The 16,901-nt window shown below is 39.4% G+C and overlaps 1 protein-coding gene across 2 annotated transcripts; it reads right to left on the bottom strand.

Annotated features, from left to right (window-relative positions):
* Nucleotides 1–2,379: 2,379 nt before the first annotated feature.
* On the bottom strand, nucleotides 2,380–15,970 carry atp6v0a1a (ATPase H+ transporting V0 subunit a1a). Of its 2 annotated transcripts, none has more exons than XM_062438222.1 (22): nucleotides 15,881–15,970; nucleotides 14,471–14,633; nucleotides 13,834–13,912; nucleotides 13,649–13,746; nucleotides 13,439–13,567; nucleotides 12,503–12,585; nucleotides 11,720–11,846; nucleotides 11,507–11,589; nucleotides 11,335–11,428; nucleotides 9,870–10,082; nucleotides 9,163–9,313; nucleotides 8,772–8,911; nucleotides 8,372–8,538; nucleotides 8,167–8,257; nucleotides 7,782–7,900; nucleotides 7,457–7,673; nucleotides 7,232–7,339; nucleotides 7,011–7,118; nucleotides 6,352–6,396; nucleotides 5,693–5,810; nucleotides 5,399–5,570; nucleotides 2,380–3,413 (listed from the first exon to the last, which is right to left on the bottom strand). In XM_062438222.1, the coding sequence occupies exons 2-22, from the start codon at nucleotides 14,585–14,587 to the stop codon at nucleotides 3,320–3,322; spliced, it is 2,553 nt and encodes an 850-aa protein (XP_062294206.1). In that variant the 5' UTR covers nucleotides 14,588–14,633; nucleotides 15,881–15,970; the 3' UTR covers nucleotides 2,380–3,319. The 2 variants fall into 2 exon arrangements, with proteins under 2 accessions (XP_062294206.1, XP_062294207.1); XM_062438223.1 differs by lacking the exon at nucleotides 15,881–15,970 and adding an exon at nucleotides 14,776–14,815 and having other exon boundaries at nucleotides 6,352–6,369.
* Nucleotides 15,971–16,901: the final 931 nt, after the last annotated feature.

The raw sequence follows: 16,901 nt of genomic DNA, 5'->3' as shown, positions 1-16,901 counted from the left end.
GTATACAAATAATAGTGATATTTCAGTAGTATGGAAGTATGGATTGCGCTTTGTAGCGTATGGAAAAGTACAGCAAAACATGACAGTGATGCTTGTGGATCTTTAGCTGTTACCGGTGTAGGCTAATACAATATCTAAATCTGTTTTCTGTGCCTGGATCAAGACAACAACAAGGCCTGCAGCACTACACCAGCTGCAAAAGCATCCCTGTTATCCCAAAGAAAAATCTACTATAACCTTAGAAGAACCACAACATTCCTAGAGACAGTTTTCTGCCAAACTAAAGTGCACTTAATGTTTGCCTAAGATAAAGGAGTGAAATAATAAGCTCGGTCTCTTTGGGGTTTATGCTTTGAAACAGCAGAATAGGAATCCCTGGAAGTGTAAACACGTCAGGATTTCTGGAGCTCTTATGCAAGCTTGCTCTCACCCCTAGTTATACATGACACTGTGGGAAATATCAAATAAAATGAGCTTTCTTGAAAAAAAGAAGAAAAAAAAAGTAAGATAAATAAAGAGCTATTATTACTTTGTGGCTAATAGCAGCCACCCCCCTCGACAAAATACGAAGGATAGAGAACATGATGTTCCTCGTCTTCTGTGGCTGAAGGTTTTTATAGTAGGCCTCCCAAGGTGCCAGTAGGATGAAACACTGTTTTAGACTTTGCGTTGGCAGTGACATGTTAAAAAAAAAACCTTCCCTTGCATGCTATTTGTCAGGGCAACTCATTTATGAATACACAATATTGTGTGAAGCTGGATGCTTCCTGCTGCTTTTGACGGGACTGTCAGACAAGTCAGACAAGCCCTTTCAAAGAGGGTGGAAACTCAAGTGGATACTTCTGTTTGGACTCATAACATAATTGCCTGTAGACGGCTACGCTGAGCGAAACCGGTTGATTACACAATGATAACTGACATGTTAAAGAAAAGGCCCATTATGTACAGAATACTTAACTGGACATAAATTTCTAATACAGTCAGAGCTCTCTTATGGGTCATTTCCTTTTAGTTTGCCAAATAAATCTCTGGTATCCCATTACAGGCATAAAGTTCAGCAGTCAAGAGGGTAATCAAAATAATTCAATGTCACGGATAACTGTAAGTGCTTTTTATAAAAACTACTGACATGCAGTAGAGGGGGGGAAACAAAAGACTCATTTCACATGGACTGCTGTAACTGCACAGCCTGTTCAATAGCACCACCAAGAGGATCACAAGCGTGAAACATCTGTGAAGTAACAATAATATGTATACAGAGCTAGAAGGGTAACTGAGAATCATTACAACCTTCAGTGTTTGATTGGACTATGTTAATGAGGTGTTTCCTTTTTATTTTATGTGTCAGAAAAACCACCTACATCTATTCAAATTCAGGTAACAATAAACAATAAGTCCAAACTTTTCAATTACAACACTATGATTAATTTAGAAAGTATTTTGCTGTAACACACCACACAGTTAAAACTCCTCCCTCTCCTCTCCCAATAAATAAGGCTCTCTTACAGTCAAAATGGCAGTGAACCTAACAAAAACGAGGATTTATTAATCTCATATCGTTTAGTAGATCATAATATATCGAGCATGGAATTAATCTACAGATGCTCCGGTTCAATATGTGACAAAACGTTCTGTGTATGTTAGTTTTTGAGCCAAGACGAAGGCTAAAATGTGGACTGCAACTGACTTATTAGCCTAGCTCACTTGCGGCCCCTACCGGCGAGTTTAGAGAAGTGCAAAGTGAAGTCAATGACTAAAAAAATGTCTATAAAGTTTCTATAAAATAGGTTTTTCAACAATTGTGAGTCATTGCAACCACGAGATGTCCTAAAGCATACCGTCATAAATGTGTGCAAAAATATTAGTCAGGTCCGGTAGAATGTGAGAATAGCAAATACACACACACACACAAATTAAAATAAATTCCTCCATGGATGAATTAGTTTTAATGCTACACCATTGTTCAGTTTCTATTTGAACAGATGCCAACAAAGTTTAGATCATTAAAGATGATCGCATTGGATGAAAATAAGTTGTTTTTGGTACTTCTGGTACATAAACTATCATATTAACCATGTATTTCAGGAGTCGCATGCAATTTATCAATCATCTAGTGTTTCACGATTTTAGTTTTTTTGGCATAAACAAAATTCAAGTGTCAAGCATGGTCATTTACAAATAAGTGAAGACCAAAATCTTGTTCCCAACTATGTTTAATATTTAGTTTAGTTTAATATATTGAGACGTACCTAATGGATAATGAACACTACTGTATGTAGCCTATGTGACATACTTCCACCCCTGCACATTCTGTTTATTAACCATCTCCTAATTGGGAAAATAACTTTTAAGAGGGAAACAAATAAATCCAAAAACAAACCAGCTCTTACCACTTTATTGACACAGAGACACATGATTAATGTGGGTGCGTCACAATTTTGGAGGAATTCTATATGAGCCTATCTTCTGTATGCTGTCCGTACTCCCTTCTAAATGTTACGATAACATTTTAAACAACAAGTGAAACCAGCATATGAAACAACAAAAATAAGAAAGGCTGATACTGTCAAATCATTTTAGTATGTTGGATTATTAAAGAACATCCCCCTTCATTCTATCACATATACCGACAGGAACAGCGCAATAAACACAAAGGAGATTTGTGGCAATGTTAGAGCACAACACAGGATTAAACAGTCCGTTCATCTTAGTTTTCAAACAACTGTTAAATTGTATTCCCTTTAGACCTTTTACAGCTCTGTGTGCGAGGTCAGTTTGCAGCGTTATAGCGGGGTCTGCATGTGCAACGTGCGTGTGCATGTTTCCGAAATCGAACTGATGAGCTGAGCTGTGTACGAGATGTTGATTGGTGCTAAAGAACAATGCCGACACAGAGAGAAAGAGACAACCTGAATACAATGACGCAAAGATATAAAGAAAGTTAAATACATGTTTAAGCCACTTTACTCTGAATAAGCATCTGTCAACAAATAGTAGATCTAATTCATAATGATCTGCAGTGCAACACTCCCACATATGAAAACAAAATGCAGGTTTTACAATAGGACAAAATCGCATAAATAATATTAAACTAAATAAAACAAACAAGTAAAACAAATGACTTCACTAAGACAAGACACATAACAGATTACAGATAATGCTTCTTTTTCTGAGGAATGAATGAATGAAAAGTCATTTCTGAGTAGATGTTCCCAATTTAGATGATGATTCTTAAAATGGTGAGAAGCTTAAAACTATTGGCAGTTTGACAGACGTCAAAAAAAAAATCTCTATTCAACACCAAACTGATTCTCGGATCTCATTCTTCAAAACTCCCATCCAGGATGCTTTCGAATGTGAAGGGGAGGAATTTGAAGCCCTGGCCTGAGTAAAACTTATTTTGGAACTCCACCCTGCAGAGAAAATAAAGATGCATTAATAAAAAACAATCAGGAAGCCTCTTTTACAACAACACAGACTGGTGATGACTGTCAGGTTTGGGTAATGCTGAGCAGAGTAGTTGTGGCTGGCTATGTGACCCCTGCTCTCCATTCTCTCCAGTCTTCCTCTGTAACAGAGCCCACCTGCACCCCCTCATGTCTAGATCCTTGCTCCTGGACCTGGTCCTGAGACCAGACACCGAAGCTTCTTCCCTTCTGGAAAATGATCAGGCTCTATTTTTAAAAAGGCCAATGCTAAGTGACGGCTGGATGACCTTTTAACTGAGGAGCTGCAAATACTCGCCATTCCATAGTCTGTCTGGTGTAGGAAAGTAGACTAGAGGGGAGATTCTCTCTTTTTTTAATTTTTTTTAAAATTAGTGCATGTAACTTTTTCTTGCAAAAATGTTCAGACACTTCTCAGTATGTTGGCTGATCAGTGTCACAAGAAAACTCAAAATGGATATGAGGAGTCTTATCTGTGCCGATTATCCTAGAATTTCATAGGCCACATTTGTGTTTAATTTCAGATATATACTTTCATTCTTTTAGAAAATACGAATATCTCATGACATTTTTGAGCTGACTGACATTTTTCTGCATATATAGTAAACAAGATATTACTAAGATCAGCAAAATTGTCATTCGTAATGCAATCATTAGAAATACAGTTTAGTGAAAGTTGATCATCAAGTGTTCTTGTGTAGAGGACAGTCACAGAGAAGAGTGACTGCGACACAGGCATGCTCTGTAAATGTGCCAGCGCAAAATAAAACCAGGATGACATTCAGCCCAGCCAAACAAAGACATTAATGACCAGACAACAAAGTCTCGTTGGTACCGTTCCACGGTCTGTTCTGCACACCGGACACGTGGCAAAATGGAAAGCACAATGCTGATGAGAGCCAGACATGTTCCAGGCCACGAGCCAGGAAAGAGAGCGGGAGATGTCAAGCCACAATCTGATAACTTCTAATTGGGACACACCCCAGCCGAGATGCACACCCTTGCACTGAGTGTTACTGGTGTTGAAATCACCCCCATGAGAGGTTAGAGGGGAAACGCAAAAATGGGAACTTTTCAACTACTTTTAACATTTTTATTCTGGTCTGTGTGCCTCAAATTTTGTATGATTTTGTTTTTGTAAATTTGTATCAAATCATTTGTTGTAAATACGGAACTTTGTATTTATCTGAATTAAACATGAAGTCCTGAAAGTCCATGAAACTGTATTTTCAGTGTAGTAGGTCTTTTACTAAAAACATTGATAATATCTGATGTCATGTTTTTTAAAATAGATAAATTCCTCTACCTGATACTCTTTTTGTGTCCAATTAATACAAATTTGTATTTCTTTACGCCACACTGGATCTACACCTTCAGTACAAACTATGACACTTAAAATATTAATTTGACCCTTTTAATACAAAAAAAAACTGGTCCTGGTTCTTTGCTTTGAAATAAATAATATCCTGCTGTATTAATCACTCACAAACTGTTTCTGTGCAACCTGGAATGGTCCACTGGGTGGGATAAAAGCTCTCGCCTGCAGATGGAGCTATAGAGTTATAGTTTACTGTGCTTGTTGTTATTTGGCATTCATTGAGCACTCTTCTTTTAAAATGGCAAATTTGTTGTATGGAAACTAAGTTAGGATTAATGCTCATGTTATTATGTCATAGATGTTCATTTTAATATAATTCAATACGTCTTTTAAACGGATAAATACTGAATATCATAGTGCAAAGTGCATTATTTTGTGCATGTGTTAATTTGGTTCACCCTTCATATACTGCCTTCAGACTTGAAATGTTTCTGTATGTGACACTTTGTTTTTTAATTAGTGGTTTTGTGCATCTACTTACAGGTGCGTGTGTCTAAAAGGTACTATGCGAAATTGTGGTCAATATTGAGGAGACAAAGAAAGAAAGCAACAGATACTAAGACAAACAACTTACCAGTGCAGTCGCAGTGCATGCAGGAAGGCTGACAAACCTTCCATAATGAGAAGAATTGCAACTGTGAGAACAGCAAAGAAGAAAAAGGCTATGGTGAGAAGGAAAAACCCTCCAATGCTGGTTGTGGAAAGGCCGATGCGCATCACCATGGACCACAGCACCTCTGACAACTCTGCATAGACAAAAAAAAAAAAGGAAGGTGTTCAATCCTCTTCAGAAATGTTTCCATATTTATACTTTAATTTAAAAGGTCAAACCTTAGGGATAAAAGGAAAAATGTATAATGTAACTTACGTGCATGCGCCAGACTGAGGGCCCAAAGCCTCAGATAGGAAGCAGTGTTGGAGATACAACCCAGGCAGTACTCTATAGTGTGGATGGCCTGGTGCACGGCCACGTCTGAAAAGTTAAACTGTGGGACAGAGATATTGAAATGTAACTGCATGTCAGTATGGACATTTAGAAAACCTACAGCTCTACGACAGGTCCTGAGGTCCACATGGGAGGAGCCTGGTTCATTGTGTGTGCATGATTATTCAGGTAATTAAAAAGGAAAGCCATTTGTAGATCAGCACACCCAAGATTAGAAGAAGCATTGTTGTCTTAGGAGCCTGTGAACCCATAAAATCAGCTGCGCTGCTGATGCTTCATGCACAGCACTGGAACTGTAAGGAAGCGCTGGCCAACAAGATGCTGTGCCCACTGCTTGAGGAATCCCTGCAGCCAATGTTACAAAAAGAAGACTCCTGAAACACGCCGACCACACATTGACTAACACAAACACACATTCGCACACACACACACACACACACACAGACGCGGCTAAGAGCAGGAAGAATAGGTTGACAGCATCCACAGTAAAAGCTGAGGGGCAGAAAGACACAGGGTTGCTAAGACATGCACAGCAGGGAACAGGTTGCAGGGTGGAGGTGCAGTATGAGCTCCTGTCCTACCTCTTCCTCCTCCCGGGCCTTGAAAGCAGGTGACAAAAGGCAACGCTTGGTTATTGACAACACACGCACACAGATGGACAGATGGACAGACAGAACAGACAGACATCAGTAAATGGGAAAAGTAACGAAAGAGACCAGTTACTCGCTTAATAAGGGAAGAAGATGAACATTACATGATGGCAACATTATGCTAATAAGCACAGTCAAGACATTTCAGAATTCAGTTGGGGGACTGCATCAGTTTAATGTAAAACAACTGGTAGCATTAAAGGTCTGCAGGATGTACTAAAAAAAACGAGTAATTTGAAAGTAAACAAAGTTAATGGCATTCCTTTATTTAATCTCTTAATAGCATTTATAATAATCTAAGAATGGAATAATAATTTAGAAATTTGAGACACTGGAGCTTGTAAACCTTTTGTAATGAACTGGACCTTCATACATAATTGATGTTTGTGGGTGGCACAAGAGGAGTGGAAACATACAGGTTTCTATTTACAACTGTGTCTGAGCGAGTGAATTATTGAAAGATGTGAGTAGATCCTATAACCCGTTTTCCTTCCTCCTCTACCACCAAACTGCTGGTCTGCTGTTACTTTAGCTTTGGAAGCAATGGGAAGAAAATGCAGTCAGGCAGAAGACTGCATGCCTCTTTTTACCTCAGGCTCCTCCTCAGAGTGCTGTGAGAGCTGGTCATGCTGTATGATTTCTGCCTCATCCTCAGTGGGACCGTTGCCCACCCTAATCCCTCCAAAGTTTTCTGTGCCCTGTCAAACAAGTAAAATAACAAAATATGAGGAGTCAATAATCACTTATTGTGTTTAGTAAAATTGTCTGTAATACAATTATTGATAATGCTAGAAGGTCTGCTTTATCTTACCAAGTTTTTCCGCCACAAATGCTGTCTCCGCAGAACCAGAGTTTTCACTATTAACATACAAGGAACACATGCCAGGGCGATGACCACCAAGAGTGATTGTAAGACCATCTACATATTCAGGGGAGAAAATCAAGACAAGACAGAAAACAGAGAAGGACAATTAGTTCACAGTGTTTCATTTCAGGACAAAGAGATAATGTGTAAAACCCAAAATGTGTATCTGACCTGTCCTCTGTACAGAGGTTTGTTAGTGGGGTCACTGTAGTTAAACAGGAACATGTTGATGAAGGCGATGAGGAGACTAGGCGCATCTTTAGAGGTTCTTGCATCGTATGACAACCATTTATAGAAGATTAGAAGGGCGAGGTAGCCAAACAGACTGGACATGAAAATAATCTCTGGGATAAATCCCAAGTAGATATTCAGTGGCTTCTTGAAATACCTGACGAGAAACACAAACAGCCAATTTGTCACAGTCATATACAAATTGAAAGAGAAGGAAATACAACAAGAAGTGCAAACTTAAATAGAGATATAAAAAAAATCTCACAGGTGGTTGAAGAGACTGAGAGAGACTCCAAACAGCATGTGGATGACTCCCAGGACAATAGACATCTTCATTTTGAAGGAGTTCAGGAATGTCAGCTTGTTGGTGGCAATGTTCCATATCTAAGAGACAATATGGTCAAAAACAGTTGCAAAAAAAAAAACATTAACATTAAACTTTGATAAACAATGCTGAAGTGCAAGTTTCCGTGACTACTTCTACTATCCATTGATAAGTTTTTAGCAATGAGTCATTATTGATTATTTATTTACAACATATGCATAATAACTTTCCAAAATGTGGCTTGAAAGAATATAATAAGTAACCACTAAGCAAAATTTTACTTGTCAGAATTATGAGAGCACAGATTTCAAAGAAAGGTAATCACCGGATCAATGCCGATAGGGTAAGCCCCTGTGAAAACTCCATCTACTGCTGGGTCCAACTGCAAAATCTTGTTTCCCTCGAGTGTTTCATCACTGAACAGGAACAGGATGAAAACACGGATCAGTTTTCAGACTTGAGTTACAGCACACCTAAAGCAGTCACTGGATTAAATTTCCAGTTAGTCATTGTTTACCAGTGACACTTACGTCCAGTTGCCCCCCACTCGACGGTCGAACATAGGCCTGACGCTCCAGCCCGAGCCAAACAGATTGAGGGACTTAGAGAAACAGTCGTTGTAAATGATGCCCGTGTAAACTGAGAAGATTCCCATAAGCAGGATGATGTAGCGCCCTGCAAACACCATGCTGAACATCTGCGGTACAACATTAGAAATTGTATTAAAATATCAGGAGAAAAAAAATGTAGAACAAGATAGATGACAAAGACAAATTAAAATTAAATACGTTTTTAAAGCATGAAAAGCTGCATTTCTGTAAATATAAACTTAAACCTCATAGCAGCGAGTCATGTACAGTTCAGGGGCTGGTGTGTGTCACATATAAGGAATGTGTAGGGCTGGTGAGATGGCCATGATGGGATCCATACCTCATTATCGTTCTTCTGGGCCATCAGCCTGCTCTCTCTTAGCACGAGGTATAGAGCAGCACAGGTCATGAGCGTCCCGTGGCCCAGGTCACCAAACATAACCGCAAATAGGAAGGGGAAGGTGATGATGGTGTATGGAGCTAGAGACAAGGAGGCAGGCAACATATGAGGGGAGTGTGGTGCGGAAGGGGAAATGACACATGAATGAAACATGTCGTGATACAACAAGGTGACAATGGAGGACAATGAAAGATGCTGCAGCAAAACTCCAGCTGGGTAGACTGATGTTTTTAGGAGAAAGCTCAACTGGCTTTAAGATAAAAGGTCAAAACTGATGACAGGTAAGACAGACAAGAGGTTAAAAAAAAAAAAAGGTGCGGCACGTGCATACCTGGATTAATCTCACGGTAGCTGCCGATTCCATAAGCATCCACAATGTTCTGAAAGCCTGAGGTGAACTTGTTTGTCTTGTTATAGGTGGGTGGGGTCTGCTTTGTCTGCATCCTGTTGAGGATGGAAGGCACAGTGGAGCCGCTCTTCTCCTGCAGTGCACAATTAATCGTTATGCAACACAAGATTATGCGCAGTATAGACATGAGAGGTATTTGCAGCTTTCTCAGTCTATCTGATACCTACTTCTGCTCTGAACTGTGTATGAAGTGTGTGCACCTGGCTAGCTTAACGTGTAAATGGTGTCATACAGCCTCAACTACTCAACTTCCTACACCCATTACAGCTTCTACCTGGTCTTCATGGAAATGTGTTGCAGCCAGCTTTTTTTAAAAAACATATATTTGTACAATTTTAGGATAAACTCTTTAGTTCTTTACACAAGTAAAAAATAAGCTGATATTTGAGTACAAACAAAATCCTGAATAACCTGCTGGCGGAATATTCTTTCTGCACTGACACAATTAGTTTCAAACTGGTTCTGCTACATTCAACATAAAACAGGGTTAACTTGAACCAAAGTCAACATAATAAAAAAAAAGAAAAAAGTGATGCAGAGTGTGTCCGTGTCTTTAAGATGTGAAGTAAACCCACTAAATGTTGGATAGCTCCCATGAAACACACAGCGCTTGGTGTTCAGTTACTTACCGTCCCCCTGCGCAGGGCAAACTGGATGGAGTCCAAGTCGGAGACAGGACACCACACCTCGGCAATCAGACACTTCTGGGTCACATCAATGTTGCAGAGGTTTAGCGTGTGGTAGATGGCCTTCATCTTCCTCACCTTGATGAACCACACTCTGACTGTCTTGGCTGCAGCCTGCAAGACCCTCTGCCTGTGATCCTCTGTCTGGTTCAGCACCTTTAGGGGTAGAAAAGAATAGAGGTGTTCAAATCTCAGCATAGAAAACTGTGGGTAATGTAATGTACTCGTTACAGTGACAGTCCCGAAGCAAAAATGCCTCGTTACAGTCTAAAAAAAGAAGAGGGACATAAACTTCTTGCTACAATGTTTAGTGTCTGGTAATTATGTTCATTAGAGTATGAAAGAAACCTGCATGTTCAAGTTATATTTATCATAAATCATACATAAAGTTAGGTAGGTTGCATGCTCAGTCAGCATTTTAGTCACATATGGAGGGAACAGGCTATCTAATCCATTTGGTTTTCCGATAAGAGATATAGGGTATAGGATAGTCCGAAGTATGCTGCTGTGTGACTGCCATTTAAAGCAAACCTCCATGATCAGCAAATAGCTGGATAATATAAGCTCTATGTTGTCTGCTTATAGGCACAGTCTAGTCTGCTGTTGAGAGGCTTAATGTCCCACACACGCAACTGATTTCTACCCAAATAACTCAACATTCTTCCTCATCCATGCCATTCAGCTCTCAGCTCCCACATAACAACAAGTGTAAGATCCACATTCCCAAGCTGTAAGAGGAAATCAATCGAATTGTTGTATGGGATGCATTCCAAGTATTAAGTATCTGTCTTGAGCTATAACTGTCAATGATCCTCCAACATTTGAATTCATCTCTCTTTAACAAAACTGAAGTAGTATGTAAAAGAAAGGTGAGCTCTCTGATAAGCAAGTCTGAGTGACGTTTCTCATTTGGAAAGAAAAACATAGGAAAGAATGATTCCCCGGGGGCCTCTCTACCTTCTACTAGATAACAAGTCACTGGGGAGTAATTCAACACTGCAGACAAAATAAAAACAGTGTAGCTTCTGTGGAAAGATTCACTCGATTGGAAGACATTAATCTGTGCAAAAATCCAAAAGCTTTTAAATTAAACTCCTCATCCTTCATGTGTTACTTACATATTTTAAGTAACATTTCCTATAGAGCTGAAAGGAGCTTATATCACTACTGCTTACACAATATCAGACTTGGAGGCAATAATAAGCTGTGCAGAGCGGATGTGTTACTGTCTTTTAACTGACTACATGACTTATGAAAATTCCTTTACCAACACTTTCCAATGAAAAGAAATTGGCTGACCACACAGAAACATAAAAAAGGGGAACTGTCTGGTTCAAGTGTAATTTTTGTGTTAGTCAGTGTTAATGAGTCAACTGAGCGTGGATGCTTTCTCTGTTAGTGCATGTACCATTTGCAGGTCTTCAATGCGGGCGTTCACTCCTGCTAGCATCTCTTTCCTCTCCTGAGGTGTTTCTGGACACGGGTACAACGTTGCTCTGAACCTGAGGGCAGATGAAGAAGCACATAAGGATCTGCTGGCAAAAACACACCGAATATACAAATATTTCTCAATCGCTTACCCCTCACAGATCTTCTTCACTCTATTCTTCAGCTGGTCTCCCTGGAAGAAAATGATAAAGACGGACTTGTGGACCTGGTCCCCCTGTGGAAAAATTATACAGTCAAGACTTTGGTCAGTACAGTTCTGTAATCCACTTGTTCTAAGTGTTAAGCCATTAGTTTGTAAGTTATTTAGAGACTATTCATTGTAAGTTGTGTATAACAGTACTGACCGAAGCGGGGTCCTCCAGAGGATCTTCAATGTCTGCCTGCCTCAGGAACACATTACCTCTGCAAACTCTCCACAACATCCTCTCAAATGTGGGAATACGTTCCCTTCCGATAACTCCAGCCACAAATCTATAACAGATAGACAAATTCCATAATTGTTGTTACTGGTTACCTGGGTTAGTACATATAAAATATCTAAGAAATGCCTTTAAGAAGTTAATAGGAAAACAAACAAACATAAGGAACTGCAATGTCACAATTGTCACATATAGCCTCACCAATCTAACAAGTATTATATAAAGCCTCAGCCATTTTTTCCTGCCTGAACAGCTGGGATGATCTTTATGTGAATATTATGCAACTTCAATCTTTGCTCAATAAAAAATCAAATATGTGTATTAAATGTATGTATTATAATGTTTAACACAACACTATCTCTATGTAATTAAACAGATTCTGACAGTACAACACGGGTTCACCATATAATGATTAATTCTGTGGTTTCCTCTGGAGGAAGAGCTGATCAGACCGATGAAATCCATTGAAATACACTAGTATACACCAGTAGGAATTACACTTGTGAGTGTGAATTCTGAAAGGATTTCCGTGTTAGGTGACCTCTGTCGCCTGACTAAGCTGGGCAGCCTGAGCTGGTGTGTGGGAGGTGATTGGCTAGTTGTAACACTGCGATTTCAGACACAGATGGCTCAACTGCACAGACTGGACATCTATGAAGAAAAGGCTTAATCCTTTTAAATGAGAGACGACCACAAAAACAGACTCACCCCAGTCTGAGAGGAGCCCCTCGATTAATCTCATTGGGGTCCAGAAGGGTGGATGACTCCTCCAATAAACTGGGGTCCTCCATCTGCATAAGAGTCCATTAACAAATCATCAGCTACAATGACAGCAGAGTCATTTATTGTCACTACATTACTAGACACACATACCTGTAAACATTGTTGTTATTTACTTGAATGTTATGACAATTGGACAGGAGAAAGAAAGAGCAACGGCCAGGTGTAGTTTCCAGAATAGACAGTGGCTTTCACTAGTTAAAGGATGACCTGCTACATGTTTGGCTAAATGATTTATCTCAATCAAAACTCATAACAAATTGTAAAAGATGACTAAACATCGGAGGTAAATCCAGATTGCTTGTGAAGGCAGTGAAGTGGAATTGATGATGAGCAAAGGTCAACAGGAAATGCTTTGCTCTGGCAGAAGAAGAGTGTATGCACAGCTCACTCTGTGCAAAGTATTATACAGCAGTAACATCACAGCATATTGACTAATGTGAATAGCCGGTGTAAATGGGCCAAGGCCATGTGAGCAACTATAAAAGATCACGAGTGGACACACCTTTTGCCAAATCAAGCTGCAATAAGTACTCCTTTGTGTTTGTGAGTGAGTGTGTGTGTGTTTGTTTGTTTGTGTATAATTCACACAGTGGGCTTTTCAGCAGAGTCTGTATAACCACTAGACTGAAACATTTTTCTTGCCCATGCCACATTAATATTAATGAATTAATTAGTCTATCAATAAATATTAGTATTTTATTTGTAAAAGTGAATTTGCTTCTCAGGCTGGATTTAGTGGTTTCAAATGTTACAACTACAGACAATTGTATACGCATTTCTCTTTAAGGTCCCTGCAACGCTAGATAAATGAAAGACGTAAGCACATTGTTTTGCAAGGCCTGCATGAACAGTCAAGCTGACCTCATCAAAAAACTGCTGTGTGCGGCGCAGAATGTGCTTGAGCTCAGTCAGTTCCAGGAAGTTCTTCTTTAGGGCTTCTTGGTTGGTGTTTATTTCCTTCAGCTCGTTCTCAAGCTTCTCAAAGGTGGCCTGCAGGGAGAAAACAGTGCGGTCAGCTGAGGGTTGCAGTAAAAGATAGAACGCACTTGTAATCTTTAAGAGAGCAGTTACCTCCAAGTCGATCATGTCCCTCGGGAAAGGGACTTCAGGGTTCTCTCCCGTGTCAACTATCGGGATGTTCGCCTTCTTAATCTCTTTCTCCACAAACCCTGTGAGAGAGAAGGAATAGTTTTATTTTCAGGGAAATGATTAACAAGAACTTCCAGTCCTGTTAAAAAATATCAAGGCTCACTTACTCAGTTTGCGATCCATCTCTTCACATCGTCGTACTTCATTGACAAACTTTCGTTGGAACACATTCACGTCAGGATTTAACTGTGAGAAAAAACAAAGAAACAAGAAACATGAGTCACACAACAGAGAATAGACTGTCAAGTTTGTAAGGACGTTAAATTAAAAATTGTACGTACCAACCCAAGTAAGGTGCATTAGATCAGCAAAGTAAGATTCTATGTTATCAATAATCTAATGAGCTCAAATTCTGCATTAAGAGTCTATAAATAAACAGTTTGGAAAAGTGTAAATAAAAGCTCTTTTCTATCTCATCATTTCTAATTTTTTTTTGATGAAGGATGCCAGTGTTTAACGTGATCACATGAATAAGATACCACTGTTGAAGCAAAGACCTTCTCTGTTAAAGCCCCTCCTGTTGTTCTAGCAGAAAGCTTCCCTCTGGGTTTTTGTCAGAAATGGGCTTTCTCATGCGTGGAATGAGGGGTCAGCTGTGAGCACATGATTAACATGATGCAGAAGGCACGCTCACATTTTTTCAGCAGACAACGACCTACAGGTAGCAGTTTTGCGAGCCTCCGATGGCAGAAAATGGTAAACCTAGAGAAGAATCTGTAGATAATAGAGCAATCAAAGACTTACATCACGGAACTGCACCATCCCGATCTCTCCCAGCTCACTGACGCAGCAGTAGGCAGCTTCTGACTGGAGGAAGAGCTGAGCCAGCGTCATCTCTTCGCTTCGGAAGAGTTCCCCCATGTTGTTGAAGGATGTGAGTGCTCAGCACCCGTAACTCAACTAAAACCTTTAGAAATAAAACATAGATATTTCCGTTAGTAACACAAAACCTGGATTATCACTTTTAATGAAGACACACTACATCCTGTAAATCAGAGTATGCTCTTGCGACACATGAACAGATCTGCGAAGTTCGACATTCAACACACTTTTCTCTCCATGGGTCACTAATGAAGGAGGCCTTTCTCAGTTGTGTGCTAGTTTCACACATATATGGAGAAGCTGGCATGTGACAAAAGGAGAAAAGAAAAAAAATATATATCAGGTTGCCCCCATGCTGATCCCATGATCAGTACAGGAATGTTATTACACAGACAAGAGAGTTTGCATTGTAACTGCAATATAACTAAAAGGAAGTGTAAATGGACTGAATTTCTATTGTAGATTTAAAGCACAGGTTAATAGCCAATGTATGTAAACAGCAGCTTCTGAAATAGATATCATTTAAAACAAACAACAAAAATAGGTGTAGATTTTCTCAGGATACTTCAAAGCTAAGCAGCATAACCTCCCACTGTAAAACGACTACATAGGGCTTATCTGTGGATTATGAAGTAAGCATGTGACCAGTAGCTCTAGTAAGCCTCAATACTCCCACTTCCATCAATGCAAGAGAGTGCACATTTAATGAACGTTTAATGTAACACAACAAACACAGGTCTCTCTGGCAAAAACTAAGCAGTGTGATCCAATTCTTACTTGTCTAATATGATTAGATAAATAGTCAAAATGTTAATATGGTGACTAAATTAGTTAGCTTAGCGACATTTTTCTGACAGCTCTAGCTTCACCTGTCAAAACCGGAGATGTCAGAAAAGCTAAGATTAATGGCTCCAGTGTTACAGCTATTTGGCCATCGTTGAAAGAAATCTAATGCTTAATGCAATAACGTAGACATACTCTTGACTTATTAGGCTTATGTTATTTTTAAGTTAGCACAACAGTATTGCTAACTAGTCAAAATGAGCAAGCGTTGAAGTTTAACATTACCAGCAACATATACAACATGTTAGTAGCAGCAGTGAGGTTAATATTAAGTTTTTCTGACATGGAGTAGTTGGTTATTTAACTTAGATATGAGTTAATTTAGCGTTAAAGTGTTGCTAACAGCAGAGCTAGCGCACCTGTTGTTCAAACATAAACTGACGCCCCAACAATAATAATAATAATAATAATAACAATAATAAAACACACACCACAGTCGTTTGAACCGCTATCATTTCAATGTATGTCATATAATAATTTCTCACTTACTATTAGGATGGAGAATGCTTGCTCTCTCTCCTCTTTCCTTTCCTCCGTGGTTTCCTCTACGCTGTTTGTTGCGGACTCGGTGGTTTAAAGCAGTCTACTCGACCTTTCAAAGCGGAAGTATCGCGGCAAACTGTGAGATTCAGCCATCAGGGTTAGAGCGACCCCAGCTGGTGAAAACTGCGTAAATACAACCATCTCTTCTTGATTTTTTAAAAATGTATTCTATAACCTGAGACCCGAGCTTTTGTTTGGTGTGCATTTTTTAATTTCTCTTAGATATTGGGGATTAGTAAGTTAAGGTAAGGTACATACATCCCACAGAACACCCAACAACATTCAAGACAGAGCAACTTGTCCTGGCAATCTGTGCCCATTAAGAGCAGCTATAGCAGATGGAACAAAGGAATATCTATACCTGTTGGTGCAGCATTTGGGAAGGCTAAACCTTCGCCCTGAGGGAAGCAGCTTAAACTCAGCATGTAAAGGGTGCAGAGGGTCACCCTATAGATAGTAGACCTGATAATTACAAGAACTAAACATTGTCTTTGAACAGGGAGTAGTTTTTGAAAAAATAAAAGTCCTCATATAGGGACAATGGATTTATTTTTACTGTATAATACAATTGATTCACCAGTGTATAAAACTATTTCCTTATATTTACATCTTCCCTTTGCATGAATGATAATAAAGTCCCAACATCCTCAAACAAGTACTTCCTGTTTAGCAGTGTTGTAGCTTGTTGCTGTTGCTAAAATTAGTCTAATTTGTATAGTTTGAGTCAGGGATCGGCTGTTGATTGACTTCGCCAAGATGGCTCCATCTGGTTTTTACACTGATTATTATATTGTGCTTATGCTACCACTAGGTGGCACAAAAAAGCATGCATGAACGAGGACAACAGGTCAAAGTTAAGCACAATGAAATATAAGGTCCAGCAAAGCCGAAATGTAATGTCCCCATATGAGGACTCAGGGCTGCAAAAGGTTAAGTATTGATCAGAAAATTGAGTTTCATGTCCTCA

This window comes from Scomber scombrus, chromosome 18 (genome assembly GCF_963691925.1).
Source record: "Scomber scombrus chromosome 18, fScoSco1.1, whole genome shotgun sequence".
NCBI lineage: Eukaryota > Metazoa > Chordata > Actinopteri > Scombriformes > Scombridae > Scomber > Scomber scombrus.
This window is presented reverse-complemented; position numbering and strand designations above follow the sequence as displayed.